The sequence below is a fragment of the Vulpes lagopus genome, chromosome 23 (assembly GCF_018345385.1).
Source record: "Vulpes lagopus strain Blue_001 chromosome 23, ASM1834538v1, whole genome shotgun sequence".
NCBI lineage: Eukaryota > Metazoa > Chordata > Mammalia > Carnivora > Canidae > Vulpes > Vulpes lagopus.
The window spans coordinates 41,299,742-41,316,205 of NC_054846.1; the positions used below are offsets into that span (position 1 = coordinate 41,299,742).

At 33.5% G+C, this 16,464-nt stretch overlaps 1 protein-coding gene and 1 long non-coding RNA gene across 8 annotated transcripts in view; one reads left to right on the forward strand and one right to left on the reverse strand.

Annotated features, from left to right (window-relative positions):
• LOC121481155 overlaps positions 1-16,464 on the forward strand; it is a 179,947-nt gene that overhangs the window by 37,538 nt on the left and 125,945 nt on the right. The window lies entirely within an intron of this gene.
• Positions 1-16,464, reverse strand: part of PTPRQ (protein tyrosine phosphatase receptor type Q) — a 200,357-nt gene that overhangs the window by 13,872 nt on the left and 170,021 nt on the right. For 3 of the 4 annotated variants that reach the window (XM_041738236.1, XM_041738238.1, XM_041738239.1), the window contains 4 exons: positions 12,237-12,318; positions 8,993-9,083; positions 3,633-3,709; positions 155-289 (listed from right to left, as the gene is read on the reverse strand). In XM_041738236.1, coding sequence (XP_041594170.1) covers positions 155-289; positions 3,633-3,709; positions 8,993-9,083; positions 12,237-12,318 — 385 coding nt within the window. Of the gene's footprint in view, positions 1-154; positions 290-3,632; positions 3,710-8,992; positions 9,084-12,236; positions 12,319-12,956; positions 12,984-16,464 lie in introns of all 4 variants that reach the window. The other variant, XM_041738237.1, reaches the window with a different exon arrangement.

Sequence of the window (16,464 nt, forward strand, 5' to 3'; positions counted from 1 at the left end):
TGTTGATATATATATAACAGTTATGGCTACAAAATTAAAACTGCCTTATAGATGTCCAAGTTATTGATGACTCACAGTATTGGCTGAAACTGTCACACATATATTAAAGCAATTGCAAAATAACATCTTGTGAAAAGATTTTCAAATAACTTACCCGTCCTTTTTCAAAACACTGTGTTAGCATTACTAATGTTTTCGCTCTGGTTTCCCATACCATTCTCCAAAAATCCCCAACTGTTCCTGGTAATGGACCTTGAGTGGCAATAAATTCATTTGGACATAAGTATCCCTAAAGGATATAATTACAACATTAAATCAACATCTACATATGCAGTATTTTTCTTTTTAGTTTTTGAGCAATACATAACAATATACTAGTTGTAAGATATATAATAGAATGTGGAATTCACTCACAATCCCACTATCCAGAATGAAGTACCATTTATATTTTGGTCGATTTCTTTGCAGTATTAAAATATGTACATTCCTTCATTGAAATAATATTTATGAGTTCCTACTGTGTGCCAGGCTGTCCTAGGAAATGGGGATTCATCACTGACAAAAGACTCGAAAATTCCAATTCCCATTTATTTTATATTCTAGCGGGGGAGGTAGCTATTAAATCCATTAATAAGTCTGTGAAATAAGCAAATTACATAGAGCTTTTAAAAGTGGTAAGTTCTATGAGAGAGGGTTTTTAGAAAATAGGATGTTCAGAAAAGACTCACTGGTGATCTGATCTCTTAGAAAAGACCTGAAGAAGCAAAGGAGTAAGCTCTGCAGGATTTGGGGGACAGCGTTCCAGACAGAAAGTCAAGTGTAACAACATTAAAGGAAAAGTGTGTCTAGGATTTTCTATGAACACCATGTGGCTACAGTGGAGTAAATGGGGGGGGGGGCAGTTCTAGAAGATGACATAAGAAAGAAGAAAGGAGGAAAGATAAGGGTGCATTAGGTTCTGGCAGGTAATTACAAGACTTTTGTTTTTACCAAAGCTGTTGAAAGGTTTTGAGCAAAGAGAGTGTATGGTTTAACAGCTTTGCTCCGGTTTCTCTAAGACCAGCCTATGGGGTTAAAAGGTGAAAGGAGGGAAATAGCTAGAAGGTTATTGCAATGATCCAACCAAGGTGATAGTTGGGGGATGGTGAGGAGTGGTAAAATCTGAATATATGTTAAGGACAGAGTCAAGAGAATTTACTGATGGATTGGATATTGGGTATAAGAGAATTAGAAGAATCAATAAAAACTTCAAAAGAAGATGGGGAAAACTTTGGGATATACAGATTTGAAGGGAAAACTAGGAATCCATTATGCACATATTAAACTTGAAATCCTTGTTAAATATTCAAGTGGGAATATCATAAAGTCAAATGGGTATATAAGTTTGGAATCCAGGAAGAGATGCAAACTGGAGACATACATTTGAAAGTAATCATCACATAGGTTTCAGTTAAAACACAAAAATGGATGAAATTATCAAAAGAAATTAATTTGGAACAAAACAGTAAATTCAAAGATTGGGCTCTAGATAATTCAAGTGTTTGGTGGTGGAGGAGATAACAGAAGACCAAGCATTGGCATTCCAAGCAAAGGAGATTTACCTAAAAGCTGAGAGCAATAATATACTTCCACTCCAATTCTGAAATCTCCCTTAACGTAGAGGGCTTTCCATCTGGGCCTGCTTACCATGCAGCTCAGTACTGATTGTGCATATCATTACATATGGGTCATAGTGACTTTGTTGTAAGATTTACTATATTCCAACATCACTTGATTATAGCAGGATATATATATATATATATATATATATATATATATATATATATATATATATTCAGAATTCTTAGTTTATTGCTCACCCTGCATTATCATCTTCTTATGGCTGTTTCCTGACAACCTATAATATTTAGAGGGGTTACTGAGTGTTCATGAATATTCCTGTTTATGTAAATCTGTGTGGTTTAGTTACACCAACTAAAACTGTCAGTTTCCTTTCTAATCATACTCATATCCTGTGTACTGTCATCCCATCTCTGGTTGAACATTAGAGAAGGTGAATTATTCTCTCGTACATGCTTATTAGTGAATAAAAATGGTACAAATCAATAGACCACTTATAAAACCATTTGCCCTTGCCCTGTTCTATAATATCACAAAACATATGATCATTAGCACATTGATTAAATTGAAATGCATATATGTATCATTCTGTAAATCAAAGTAAAACTTCAACATGCTATAGAATTTAGGCTGTGATGAAAGTTAGTAAGCCCACGATTTCACCAAAATCTTTATAAAAGAATACATTTTCAAGGGAATCAATCATTTGATAAGTGACTAACAGATGTCACCACAATAGAAAATGTGTGTGGTTTTTCAAAATGAATTTAAAGTTCTTGCATAAAAATAGGCTGGAATTCAAAGGATGCTTTAATTTCTCCAATTCCTCCCTCATTTCCCCTAACAAGAAATCTTAAATTCTCCCATTACGTCTTCCTTTCACAATAGGACCCAATATATGATTGCAATTTTGGAGTCATTATCAACCAATATAGAATTTAGAATGAAATCTTCCCCCTTAACAGGGACTTCAAGTGAATGGGACACAGAACAAGTTATGTTCATGGAGAAAGGATGGAGCATCCTATAAGTAGAGTCCTATAGGGACCAAAGGGCAGGACTGGGAGTGGTGACCTGTGAATAACAAAAGAATAAAGACTGTAGGCACTAGAGGAAACCCTGAAGTGTCTGTACAGACACCCTGATAAGGATGTCTAACTTTGCTGTATGTTAGAATTGAAGCCAGTGGGTGAAAATATAAGAAAGCATATCTTTTTCTTTTTTCCTCTTTTTTTTTTTAAACAGCTGTATATTGGAATTATTCAGAGATAGAATCATCTGCCTTAGAAGGAAGTAGTGAATCAATGCCAGAAGAAGCTAGCATCTAATTATCAGGATATTTTCAGAAACAGTTCTTAGGTGAATGGTTGAATCAAATAACCACAAATGCAATTCCATGATTGTGTCACCCCGAGTAGAAGTCTCGGGTGCATTTAAAGTTTCTATGTACCTGTGATAGTGATGGGCACTGAGAGGGTCAAAGAGCCATAGGGAAGATGAAGGAGAGAGAGATTCCTAAAATACCTGGATTTCACTCAATTTTAAATCCAATGCACCAAAGATTTATTATCTATAATGTGCCAGAGAGTACAATAGCCATGTCACAATTCAACTCACATTGGTTCATTTATGTTTTTTGAGCAGCTACAATGCAGTGCATTTTCTATAAGCAGCTGAGGATAAAAGAACGTGACATCATAGTTGCCTTGAAGGACTGAAAATCTAGATGGCAAGAAGAACATAAAATTTTTATATTGTATGGACATAACTATCTGACTTTTTTTTTTTGTAATAGAGATTGACAGACCTCGTGTGTACAAAGAATACACTGACAAACATTAAATAGTGGAAAGGCCTGGGGATATTTAGCTTGAAGTTATATATCTGTTACTTATTAGTGAAATGATTGTTGGTAAATTGCAACAATTGCAATTGTTTTATAAGAAACAAAACATAAAAATCATAAAAAAAAAACTGAAAACAAAAACCAATATAAACAAATAGCAACTTACAGAAACATAGCTGGCATTGATATAATCTGATCCTGGAATGCTAGCATCAGCTATCAGCTTCACTCTGTTGTTATTATCTAGAAGGAAATATAAGAAATTGATGCTGATTCATTATTTAAGTTGCTACTACTTTTTTTTCCTACTACAAAAGTAATACAAATAAATTAATTATGTAACATCAAACACTACAGATGGTTGTAAAACCGAAGAAGTTCCCTCTTATCTCGTATTTCCAATACCCAGAGAAAATGACTATTAATATATTTTTGTATGTATTTCCAGAATCTGCTATACATATTCATGAAAATTAACCACAAATGGGGTAATATATACTCTTTTCTGCATTTTTTTATTTGCTTATATCTTTCCATATCATAAAAAATTTCCATCAACAAAAATGTCTAGCTCATTATTTTAAACAGTCATAGAGTATTTTATTGTTTGAATATAACGTACTAATTGACTCTTGATGATTTAAATTGATCTCATTTTGTTATTGTAAGATGCTGAATAAATATAACCAAGCTTTTTGCATATCTGTTGTAGTGTGTTTGTAGAATATATTACCAGCAGTAAATTCCCAAATCCTATTGTGCATTTCAAATTTTGAAAGATATTGTCAAATTTTTCTCTATCAATTTATACTCTGAACAAAAGTGTTTGAAAAGTATTTGAACAATTCTGTTTCCTCTTTTCCTACTACAAGATACTGTTAAACATTTTAATTCATGATATTTTGACAGATACAAGTTATGTCTCATAATACTTATTTTTATTTCCTTAAATGTGAAAGCAATTGAACTGAGCTTGGTTTGTGTATTAGTCATTTTAAATACCTCTTCCATTAATGGCCTTTTCATATTGTACTATTTTTCTATTTTAAAAAATTTTTATACAAAAAGTATGTTACATATTCAATACATATGATGTCTTGAAATTTTCTTGTCATTTTTTGACTCTATCCATCAGTGTAGCTAGCTATCTTGCCATACATAAAATGTACATTTCTTAATAATCAAAATTCCAATTATTTTTTCTCATGGCGTCATTATGGCTTCTTGTGTCACTCATACAAAGATGTCTGTCACACCAATATTTTTATTTTTACAAATCCATATTTTCTTCTAGAACTTTAATGGGTTTTTCTGCTTTTGTTTTAGCCTCTTTAATCTTTGATCCATTGGGATTTATTATTTTTTATGGAAGTAGGTAAAATACATCTTTTATTGTTTCTTTGTTGCCATTTGTAACAACAAGCAGTCCGGGTTTGTTAACATTCCATCACTCCCTTCACTCCCAAAATACCACTCCTATTACACACCAGATTTCTCTATGCATTTCTAGGCCTATTTCTATTTCTGGACTATTGATTAATTATTAATCTATCTGCCTAATTTTTCTTTAATACCAAACTTTTAATTGTTACTCTCTAGAATATTTTCAGATCTGGTAAACCTAGATGCTCCTAACCATTATTTTTCTTCAAAAAGGAGGTTCAATTATTTTTTTCCCAAGGATATTTACCAAATTGGTATTACAGTTGGTATTTCAATTGGAATGTCCAGTGCTAATTTTAGCTAGGCATGGAAATGATAGAAAATACCTCTTACTACATAATTATTTTGAAGTGCTTTTTAAGCTCATTGTGGAAGCACTTGGTAGTAGAGGAAAAATGGGTAAATGGGCTTGGGTTTGAATTCTAGATTTGTCTACCATATGAATGGCCTTGGGTGAATTCCTTACCTTCTCTGCTCTTTCATTATCTCACTTAAAATATATAGTTATAATATTTATTTTGTAGAATCCTCTTGAGAAAAGCTTACATGAAAGCTTATGGAACTTTTAAAGCTGATTACAATTTAAGCATATGTTACATGTTAAATGACTTTGCTGTATTGTTAGTCATTAAAATGATCTGCCCAATAGGTTTAGAGATGTGGAATGTTTAAGCAAATTTATGCAAATCATTAAGTCCCAAAAGACTTTGAATTTGGTATGATCTAACAGTTTTTTAAAAGATTTTATTTATTTATTCATGAGAGACAGAGAGAGAGAGAGAGAGAGAGAGAGGCAGAGGCACAGGCAGGGGGAGAAGCAGGCTCCAAGCAGGGAGCCCGACGTGGAACTCCACCCCAGGATCGAGTCGGGATCCCAGCCAGGATCACAACCTGAGCTGAAGGCAGATGCTCAACCACTGAGCCACCCAGGTACCCCTGATCTAAATATTTTAATGACATTGTGGCTAGTCCTGTGACTTAGGAAGGGAAGCCATCAGGTTTCCATTCACTCTATATGCCTGCTTATAACTATCTGAGTCAACAGTAAGCTACACTTTTCTTTGTGGTGTTGGAACATTTCTGAAGGTCATAGTGTCCTATCTAACAGAGATTTGGAAATCCCTTCAGCAAACATTTGCTGCTAATTCTAGTATCTTAAAGCCCTGTAAGCTAATATCTTCTAAAATGCACTGTGATATTTGAAATCCTACTTCCTACATTACTCAGGGGAAACAATGCACTTCACTAAGCTGTCTCAAGCTAAAATTCAGTCTATTAAAATGAATTCATTCTCTATGGGAGAAAAAAATGTTTCTTCAGCTTAATGGCTTCTCTGCAAGCACAGTGGGTGAATATATTTAGTTTAAACATCTCATTTGCTTGTACTGTGTGTGTGGCAGGGGTATACTGGCTCAGAGATGGCTGTGAGTTTATAGGTCGCCTTCTAACCCACATTGGGGAAGTGGAATTGTTATGTCCAGAGTATAGACACTAAGGGCCTGTTATTAAATCTTATTCACCCAGAAAGTTAACAGCTTTTAAAAGTAAGCAATCTATTTATTACTAACAATCATAAGAATTAACATGGAGAGTTTTCCATGTTCCAGTACTGGGCACAGTGATTTATATAATTATTTCATCCAACCCTCACAATAACCTTATGAGGCGGGCACCACTGAACAATATGTACAGTCACTAAGGCAGTTAGTAGGTACACAGGACTGTAGCCAGCCAAGGAACTTTGATTAGAGCCTATGCTTTCTTAGCATTTTTACTATACAGCAGGCAGTACATATCAGTTGAGTTAAATTATTCTAATCACATTCTTGAAAAATAGAGAAATCTACCTAACAAAATTATTTCTTAATGGACCTCCAACTCTCTGAAAGGATAGCTAAGAAAAAGTTTTCCCCTACAAATCCATTAAAGGATATTGAATGTAGATGTAATCCATTATTTGAAAAATTATGTTTTCTGTACTGAAATCAAGAAAAAAGCAAAAAAACAATTTGACGTCATCCTTTAGACTCTAACAAAGGTGAAAAATGCATGAAATTCTAATTATAATATCCCAAATATCCTTGATTTACAACATAATTCCATTGTTAGCAATTATATTTTGCCTTAGCCTCAGATTTGATGAAACTGGGCAATTATACTTTTCAGCTTCTTGTTGCTTTAAGGTTGTCTATTTATTTTCATTGACTACGCTTACTCTCTTCTTGTCTTCTAAGTAATAAGCTATGTGGTCTGACTTTTCTTATAGCCATGATGTGAATCCAGATAATAATACACTGGGATCTTAATAATAAAAGACTCAAATATCACATTTAAAAAATATCTTGCTAGGGCACCTGGGTGGCTCAGTCAATTGGTATCTCACTTTTGATTCTGGCTCAGGTCATGGTCTCGGGGTCTTGACATTGAGTCCATGTCAGGCTCTGTGATCAGCTGGATGGGGTGGGGATGGGGGTGGGTTCTGCTTGAGATTCTCTCCCTCACTCTCCCTCTGTCCCTCTTCTGGCTCACACACACTGTCTTTCTCCTAAAATCTTAAAAAAAAAAAAATCTAGCGAACATCTCAATTTTTTATTTTAAATTGGACACTCTTTGGTCTTTGGAAATAAGTTAGCTACATTTGGTTTGCTTATTTTATATATACTGATATATTATAAATTACTTCAGCCAAATATGTGATTATAAATAAATATTAAATATTCCATGGTAACTGTCTTTCAATCAGATTACAGTGTTTATTTTCAAGAAGAGCATTGAATAAGCATGAAGCAGCTGGTACAGAAAAAATTTAGGTAGAGACAATTATAAAAACATGAGAATTTCCATATTTCTTAAACTTATGATGCATCCAACCCAGGTTAATTCTCTGAAAAGGAAAACAAAAGGACCTGTTGAGAAACATCAAGCCATAGAAATTTAGAGACTCGATACTAACATTCCTTGTTTCCTACAATAGTGTCTGATTTGTCAACTTCCTCCTAAAGTCATTTATTTACAATTTGCTTTGTTCCAGAAAGGATTTTGGGTGATTAAAGCTATTTGCATTTTCATCCTATCCTAATTCTTGGGAATTAGCAGATTCCACTAGATTACTACTTCCTCTATCACATTTCCCTAAATTTGTTTACTTCATGCCTCAGTTATGCTTGATTTCTAGAATATCAGAAATGGTCCACGTCCTCCTATCCACATCCTTTATGATTTTACACTTTATGATTTTATCCTTCTTCAAGTCCATGTCTTTCTAGATAGAAGGGTTCAATTCTTAAATAAGGAATTTTCCTAGTATGGTTTTGAAAAATATTTTAAAATTAGGAATATTTTAAAATTCTAGATTTTGAGACAATATTAATATTTCAGAATATCACAAGTAGCACTTTTTTTATTTCATAGTATGAAGTGTATTGAGTTAGAATATAGATAGTAGGTCCATCTGTCCAAAAAATGTAATATCAAACATACAGTTATTATCAACAGAGCAATGTTCTATTTTTCCTTTTACATCACTGCTAATTCTTAAAGTGATAATATGGTTTCTTTTCTTATTGATTGAAAAATGAAGTTTTGTTTACTATGGGGAGGCACAACCCTGCTTCCTTTGTAAAACCAATCCTCGTAAGCACACATTTACTTTGATCTTCAATGAATATTTGGCAATGCATTTTTTTTTATATTCCATAAGAAAACACTGCCCTGCTTTTAAGGGAAATGAATACACAAAGTTACATGTTTCTCTTTTCATCTGAGAACTAGATCTGTAGGAAGATGTTAGAGAGGTTTGTTACATGGGTTAAATTACAAAGCTAAGAAACTATTAGGTCTACAGTTTCTTGCACCTGCACAAGTGAACCTTGTACCAACAAGCTAAAAGTCATGTACATCAACTTTAATAAATACTAACAGAGCAAAAAGAGATACAATTTGAAAATTACTGCTAATAAAATGCCTTCTGTAAATCAATTAATAGTAATATAATAGGCTTAAGAAATACAAAGGCCAAGATACAGTTGGTACTCATTTTAAAACATTTTGCAGGTAGAGAGCAGAGGCAATAAAGGCACATACATGGTTTTATGTTTGGAAAGCGGTTTTTTGCTCTGTTCCAAGGCAGATCGGCATCAGTTGAAGAAAGATCCTGAAGGAATTTTGGTAGTTCCTGTGGAATGAAGTCATTGCAAAGTTTAGAATTATTTCATAGGTAAATGAGAAATTCTACTTAGGAAAAAAACTTCTTTATCCTAAACTCTTTTGCTTTTAAATTGAAAACCCCTCTCATAACTGCAGAAACAGATCAAATTAATAGCAATGAATTTACATAAACGTCTACTGAAAATATCCTGAAAAAAATTGGTCAGTTGGGCTCTCACTTTCTCTGGGATAATTTCTTTGTACTTTTGGAAGCTCTTAAGATGTGGCAAGCATGTTAGTAATAACCCTTTTCCATACTTTACTAATGGTTTCATCAGGAACATGCTGAGTATTATTTAATATTTTAATGTCTACTTAGTAGGGGAAGGGAGTTCAGTGATTTATTTTTTGTTTTTTCTCCTCAGGCAGTGTGATTTCATGCCTGTTAATTGGTACAACATTGGTCAGTTTAAGAAGATGCCAAAGGTCAATTCCTGTTCTCAGTAGGCATTGTTAAATCGATACTGGAATGCAAAGGTGCGATTAAGAATTATCAGACACAGATGAAGAGTCAAGGAGATCCATTTTTGACATTTTGGTAAAAAATCATGATATTATCCATTCATCATTAAGAAAGCTGGTGCAAGAAAATGTGTTCATTATTTTTTGGAGCTGGTGATTTATATTTACAAAGTTTATAGATTTTCACTTTAGAAATAAGTCTCAACTTGCCAAATCCCTTAAAAAGTATGAAAATTTTGTGCTTTTACAATTTTTTGCCACTATTATAAATTTTTTATTAGATAAGTGTCCCTTTATCCCTTATTTTCCCTCAAAAAAAAAAAAAAAAACCCAGACAGTTTTTTGCATGTGGCTATGTGTCAGCAGAGAGAAAGAGTGTAAGCATATGAAATCTGGTGTATTAGCACAAAAGGCTAAGAAAAGAATTTGTTTAACCAAGTAGAGAATCCTAAAACAGTTTTCCTATGTCAAGGTGTTGGGAATATATGTCAGCATATTCATAAGAGACAAAGGAATAGAAGGGGAAACAAAGGTGAAATGGAAATCTCCTGAGAGGTGGTACTTTTTTTCTGTAATTATTTCACATAGAAGTTTCCATTTATAGATTTAAATGACTGTGACCTTGATAATCAATACCCAATTACCAGGTTGACTGTTTGGATAGTAATGTTACACTTGGCAGCCTTTGTCTTATCAGGGAACACAGGGCCTCCACCATCCCAAAGAGCTCTTTCTCCTACTGCTTGTTCTCTTCAGTGGGATCATAGATAAGTTAAGCTGTTTTGCGTCCTTAGGCTTTTGTCTTCCTTCTCTCTTTCTGGCATATTCCTCCCCCTTTATCTACCCATTGGTCTTCTGCTTGTCCAAAAGTTCATCTCAAAGGCCATCTCTTTGTTTAGTCTTTTCTGACTGCTATCCAAATAAAGTCAATCCTCACTTATTTCTGTGTATCTCTGTCATGATACAGTGTTTTATGTATTTTTTTGTGCACGTCTGCAGTTCTTCTCATAGTATGAGCTTCTTTAAGGTAGAAGTCACCATAATAATAGCTAATACTTGTGTCAGCCACTCTTCTTAGTGTTACACACATTCAATCATTTTAGTATTCACAACTCAGTGAGATAAATACTATTATTTTACAAATAAGGATACTGAGGAACAGATGGTTTATGTGATTTGTCCAAAGTCACTTAGCTATTAACTGTTCAATTGATATATATCAATACGTCAAAACAATGCCTACCATACAGTGGGACGTTACACATATTTAAGGCATAAGTGGGTATGGTCTGAGTTCTAAAGTTTATCAAATATGCATTTATTTATTAAAATATAATTCACTTTAAAAACTTAATACAGCATCAGGATAAAAAATAATTTTTAAAAAGTTCCTTATATACATAGATATGTATTTTAAAAAGTTCCTTACATACATAGGGTTATGTATTTATATTAAAAAGAAACAAGTTGTTAAAACCACGATCTCCAAAAAAGTTGTACTAGAAACTTTTTCAGTGTAATATACGTGAAAACGTTATTGCTAATAAAACTTTTCATCTATTCAGTCATGCATAATGTAATTATGTTCGCTCCTATTCAAGTGAAATTACACTTTTGCTCCTGAAAAATTGCGAGTTCTTGCTGTGTAAATGCTAAGAAAAGTTTTATGGTACCATCGATTTTGTTAAATCCAGGCCGATATTACTTAAGAAGCATAACCAAAGAGCTGTAGGAAATACCATTAATCTTCTCACATTTTGTTATTATTCCCTGAGAGGCTGAAATATTATAATCCTGAATTATTCAAGACAATTGCTTAATTCTTTGTTTCATAGGTTCACACACTAAAAATTTCATGAAAAAAAGAAATAAAATTTTTGGTGACATTTAGAAATCCATTTACTTATATAACACAAAATAATCATATAAGTTTGGAAAGATGTATACAAGTTTTTAAAAAGCTTATTTATAGATCTGATATATACCTGATGCATAGATATACAAAATGCTTATGGCAATATAATTAATCTTACTTTTAAATAATGTTAAAGTGGAATGTTCTTAATGTCACATATTCTCCATAATGTGATAGTGTTTATTTCATAGTAACTTAACAATAGGCCTCATAAAACACAGTTATTTTTACTTTTAGGTAGTTCTAGAAATAATAATTATTTTTGTATTTTCTGGAAACACCACGTTCTGTTCTCAGGTTCATGTATGTCACTAACATAAACTATGCAGACAAATAAAAAATGGAATCATTTAGTCTTAATCTAAAATAATTATTTAAATATAAAAACCACATTTATGATAAAGCCTAAATCTTGCATGCCAGCAAAAACCAATGACTACAACCTTCCAGACACCCGTCTACATCTGAATGAGACAGCAGAGAAGAAATGAGGCCAGGCTGCCTCAGGCTAGGGAGGTCTGAAGAAGAGCACCTTTTCTTCACACAGTAGGTGAATAACTCTGTTCAGGTTGCACCAGAGGCCACCCAGTGTAACATTACTATCCAAACAATCAACCTGGTAATTGGGTATTGATTATCAAGGCCAGAGTCCTCCATGGCCTTGCATGCTTAAAATGGACATGAAATGTGACACATGAAACGACTGGAGGTCTGGCAATGTTGTGACAACTGCTAGTAACATACCGAAAATTCTTCTTGAAACTTTAGGTTGTTGTTTGTGCAAAGCTCTTCAACATGTTGCAGGAAGGATTTCTTGCTTACCGGCCTCCAAGCAAAGAGAGGTATAAAATGGAATCGTGTTAGATTGGCACTGGCTGTACAGTTAACAAATCAAAGAACAACAGACACTTCAAAACGCATAGCCACACAACCCTTTCAAGTCACTCTGTCATATTTACAAAATTAGCTTTCCCCTGTAAGTGTGCTTTCTTTGTATCCGTGGCACAAAATTCTTTCAATTTTTCAGTGACTTTATATAAATGATTTAACATTGTAAGGAAGAAAGTTTTTCAAGTAAATATAAGGGCATAAAGTTATCATTGGATCCTAAAGCACATAATACCTCTTTGTCATGCAGAAAACATTTTATACATTACAAGGTTTTAGAAGATATAAAATATTGCAGTGACCTCATTCTCATAATGACATGGTTTTTAAACCCTAAGGAGTTTAAATATCCCCGTATTACTTCCCAAGCTAAAATACAGACATGCAAGCTTCACCCCAGAGAGAGAGAAAGCATTTCTCCAGTTACCATGCAATTAGTCATGCTTTTATGATTTATATCCAGCTTGGAGGTTTTTCTAGCAAACATACAAAAAAGGAACCACACATTAAGATTCATTGAATCTGTGAACCTAGCATTGATATTCAAAAAGAAGAAAAGATATTTAACAAACTTACTTGATGGATTTTCTATAACTAAGTAACCTGCAACAGAGATTGTGTTAAATGCATGATAAGTTGAGGGCATGGCTCTTTCTCAAAGAGTTCTAGATTAAAGTCAGATAAATATAATAAATCAGTAATGTATGATGTGCTATGTCTTTACCTGATAGGCAATCATTATTTTAAGTTCTATTATATTTTCCTAAGTTATATTATTTGGTCTTAAATATGACCAAATAATAACTTAGTTTCTTTTTCAAGCTAAGACACTCTTTTAATACTGTTAGACATTTGGGGTGGTATGTTAAAAACAGGTCACTTTTAAGTATATATTGCATAGTATTTAGAGTCTAAGAGAGTTAAAGTGAATTTTTAAAAATATTTTGTCAATAGAGAATGCTTAACCAGGGAGAGTGGATCTTTGAAAAATGACATCATATTGCCTATGTTTTATTTCATGAGTGAGTTTTGATGAGTATATAACCATAAAAAATCACAGTTCTTTCAGTTACTTTAGACATATCTCCTGTGACAGTTCATTTGTCAAGTTATTCATACTCTGAAAAACAATGAAATAATTTTTAACAGCTAAATAGACTATGTAATGCACAAATTCAGGGAAGGGAACATCTTTAATAGCACATTTGTCATGCACAATCAATTAGCACTGCAAAACCACAAAAGGCACAAGGTATAATGAAATAAAATGAATAAAACATAACTTCTTCAAAATTTTAAATATTATTGGGAATGATTTTACTGCATTCCTTAAGTGAATAATGTTTACAAGAGGATGTGATTTCTGACACAAAGAACAAATGAAAGAAAAGAATTAGATTGAAAAATGTGTCACAATGAATGCTATGAAAATGGTCAATAAGGGGTGTGTTCAATGAAGAAAGCATGAGTCAAAAAGTTCATTCTATTACAATATAAAGGTTAATGAAAAATATGGGGGTGCAGGAGCAAGTACTACCAAGAAGAATGATAGAATAATTGGTTAATGGGATAGGCTGTCTCCAAGGAGAAGGAGGTATCTCCCAGCTTCTCTGGGCATAACCTCATACAGCATCCCATTATCAAACGTGGCATCACAGTGGTAAAATAGCAGTGTTTGAGCAAAGTCTTTGTAGATGAACTTGTAAGCTTCCCACATTTCACCTAGAGTGATTCTGAGAAGGCAACAGAGAAATTTTTAACTAAATGGATATGGGGATGATTTAATGGGTTACTGAATCAGAAGAATCCTTGCTTTGGGGTTTGCGATAGGAAGATAGTGTCTGAATTAGAGGCCCTGGAAATACTTCTGACATAGCAATAGAAAGTAGGGACAGTCAATCCCTGTAGGAAATGATTTTGCTTCGGCCAAGACCAGCAAGAAAAAAATATAATAGTGGACTAGACTCATACTATCCAAGTGCCCTTAGATGCCTGAAGCCCAGTGCTCTTATGATAGGATGTTCCTCAGAAACAGGAAAGGCAAGGGAGTTAGGTTGGGCAAATCCTAGTTAACTGAGCTTAAAACAGAAATATGAAGGAGATATTTGAATTAGCAAGATCAACTTCCCTGCTACCACACAGAAATGGAAATTCTTGAGGTGCAAAGATACCACTTTCATAACAACAGGGATTATTCAATTTGTGATTAGTGAAATTCAACCACACTATGTCTGATTTAATGATAGGCTCATGGTCCACGTATTTAAGGACAGTCAGACTGTCATCATATAGTGGGGAGAGTCTCTCTTTTCTCAGAGAATCCAGGATTATTTGAGGTAGTATTGGCAGGATATTTTTACTAGGCTATGTAGAATCTAAAGTAGGGCTAGCTTCTGGGAAGCCATCAAGGCATTTGCAGAATCAGAGTATGTTCATCAAATCCTCAAAAGATACTAAATATGAATAGTCATATTAAAATATAAATGCACAAGAAATAGCTAAAGCATCCTTGTTATTATTCACACCCTTCCTCTTCTCATTCATGATGTCTAGTCTCATTTAGAAACTATAACTAATAAAAATAGTTCCTTTTGTTAGTTTTACGGTGAAAAACATTACAGAAAGTTGCTTTTTTTAAACTATTATTTTGCATTTGAAAGATCTCTCTAAAGAAATTAGTATCTGTAAACTATACAAATATTAGTAACTGTAACTGGCTAGCTATTGGATCCAGGTGGGTATTTGTGAATTCTTTCCTTACTAAAAATATTATGGCTTCAAATACCTGTTCCAACATTTACTAGCTACATTACTTTGGGCAAGTTACTTAATCTTTCTGTGCCTCGGTTCTTAATTTGGAAAATAGGGTAAGTTTATGTAAAGCTAAGCTCATATATGTATAATGCTTAGAAATGCCCTTGGCTTTGGAAGCGATACATAAATATTAGTTAATATCATTAGTATTGTAATTGCTATTTCTACTTTATTTTGCAAAACTCAAGCTCCTCTTAACCATCTGTCCCACTATTTACACTGATATAAAGGAAGGTTTTTGCTTGTTGCTAAAAGAATATTCTATTTAATTTACTCAAAAGTGGGTAGACTAAAATGTGCTAAATTAAGCAGCAAGATTTCCTTTTTTAAAAAAAAGATTTTATTTATTTATTCATGGGAGACACACAGAGAGAGGCAGAGACATAGGCAGAAGGAGAAGCAGGCTCCCTGCGGAGAGCCTGCTGTGGGACTTGATCCCAGGACCCAGGGATCATGACCTGAGTGAAAGGCAGATGCTCAACTACTGAGCCACCCAGGTGCCCCAATTTCCTATTTTATTCTTCTCAATCAGAGAAGAAAAAAAAAGTGGTCATAAATACCCAGATTTCAAATCCAAATCTGGCTTTCTAGTTCTCAATTCAAGACTCTAAATAAATCACTAATAACATAAAGATTGTAATGATTCAGTTTTCATATTATTATGTGAAAGCATTTCTCATCACGCCAGCATGTTTAACATAATTCCTTACAACTACCTTTCACATAGCCTGTTTTTATTCTCGATATCCTGTTTGTACCGTTCTAGGTATTTCCTCACAACCATCCTACTGATTCCTCAATAGCTGATTCAAATATTAACTCTTCCATTGACCTTACCTGTTCTATTATAGAGAAGATAATTTCTTCTTTCTATGAAATGAAATTTCTATGGACAAATCACTTTCCACCTTGTATTATGGCCATATAAGCACATGGATTAAGGACACTTGCATTGAGGTTCATGGGTACTTGAAGGCAGGGGCAAGGATTAGCACTGACTCACTACATGACCCTCATAACTTTATTCATAGTTGACAATGAATTAGTCATTATTAAATATACAATTGTGGATGTATTCCGACCAATATACACAGCAAGCTAAATATATGTGCTGTGCTTATTATTCAAGTATCTGAACTGAATGAATTTTCCATTAAAATAGTAAGCAATTGAGACTTCTCAGGAGCTTTAGATAAGTATGATCAATAGCTGCATCAATATACACTACATAAGTCTAAACAAAGCCATATTAGATCCCCTAACATTAGAA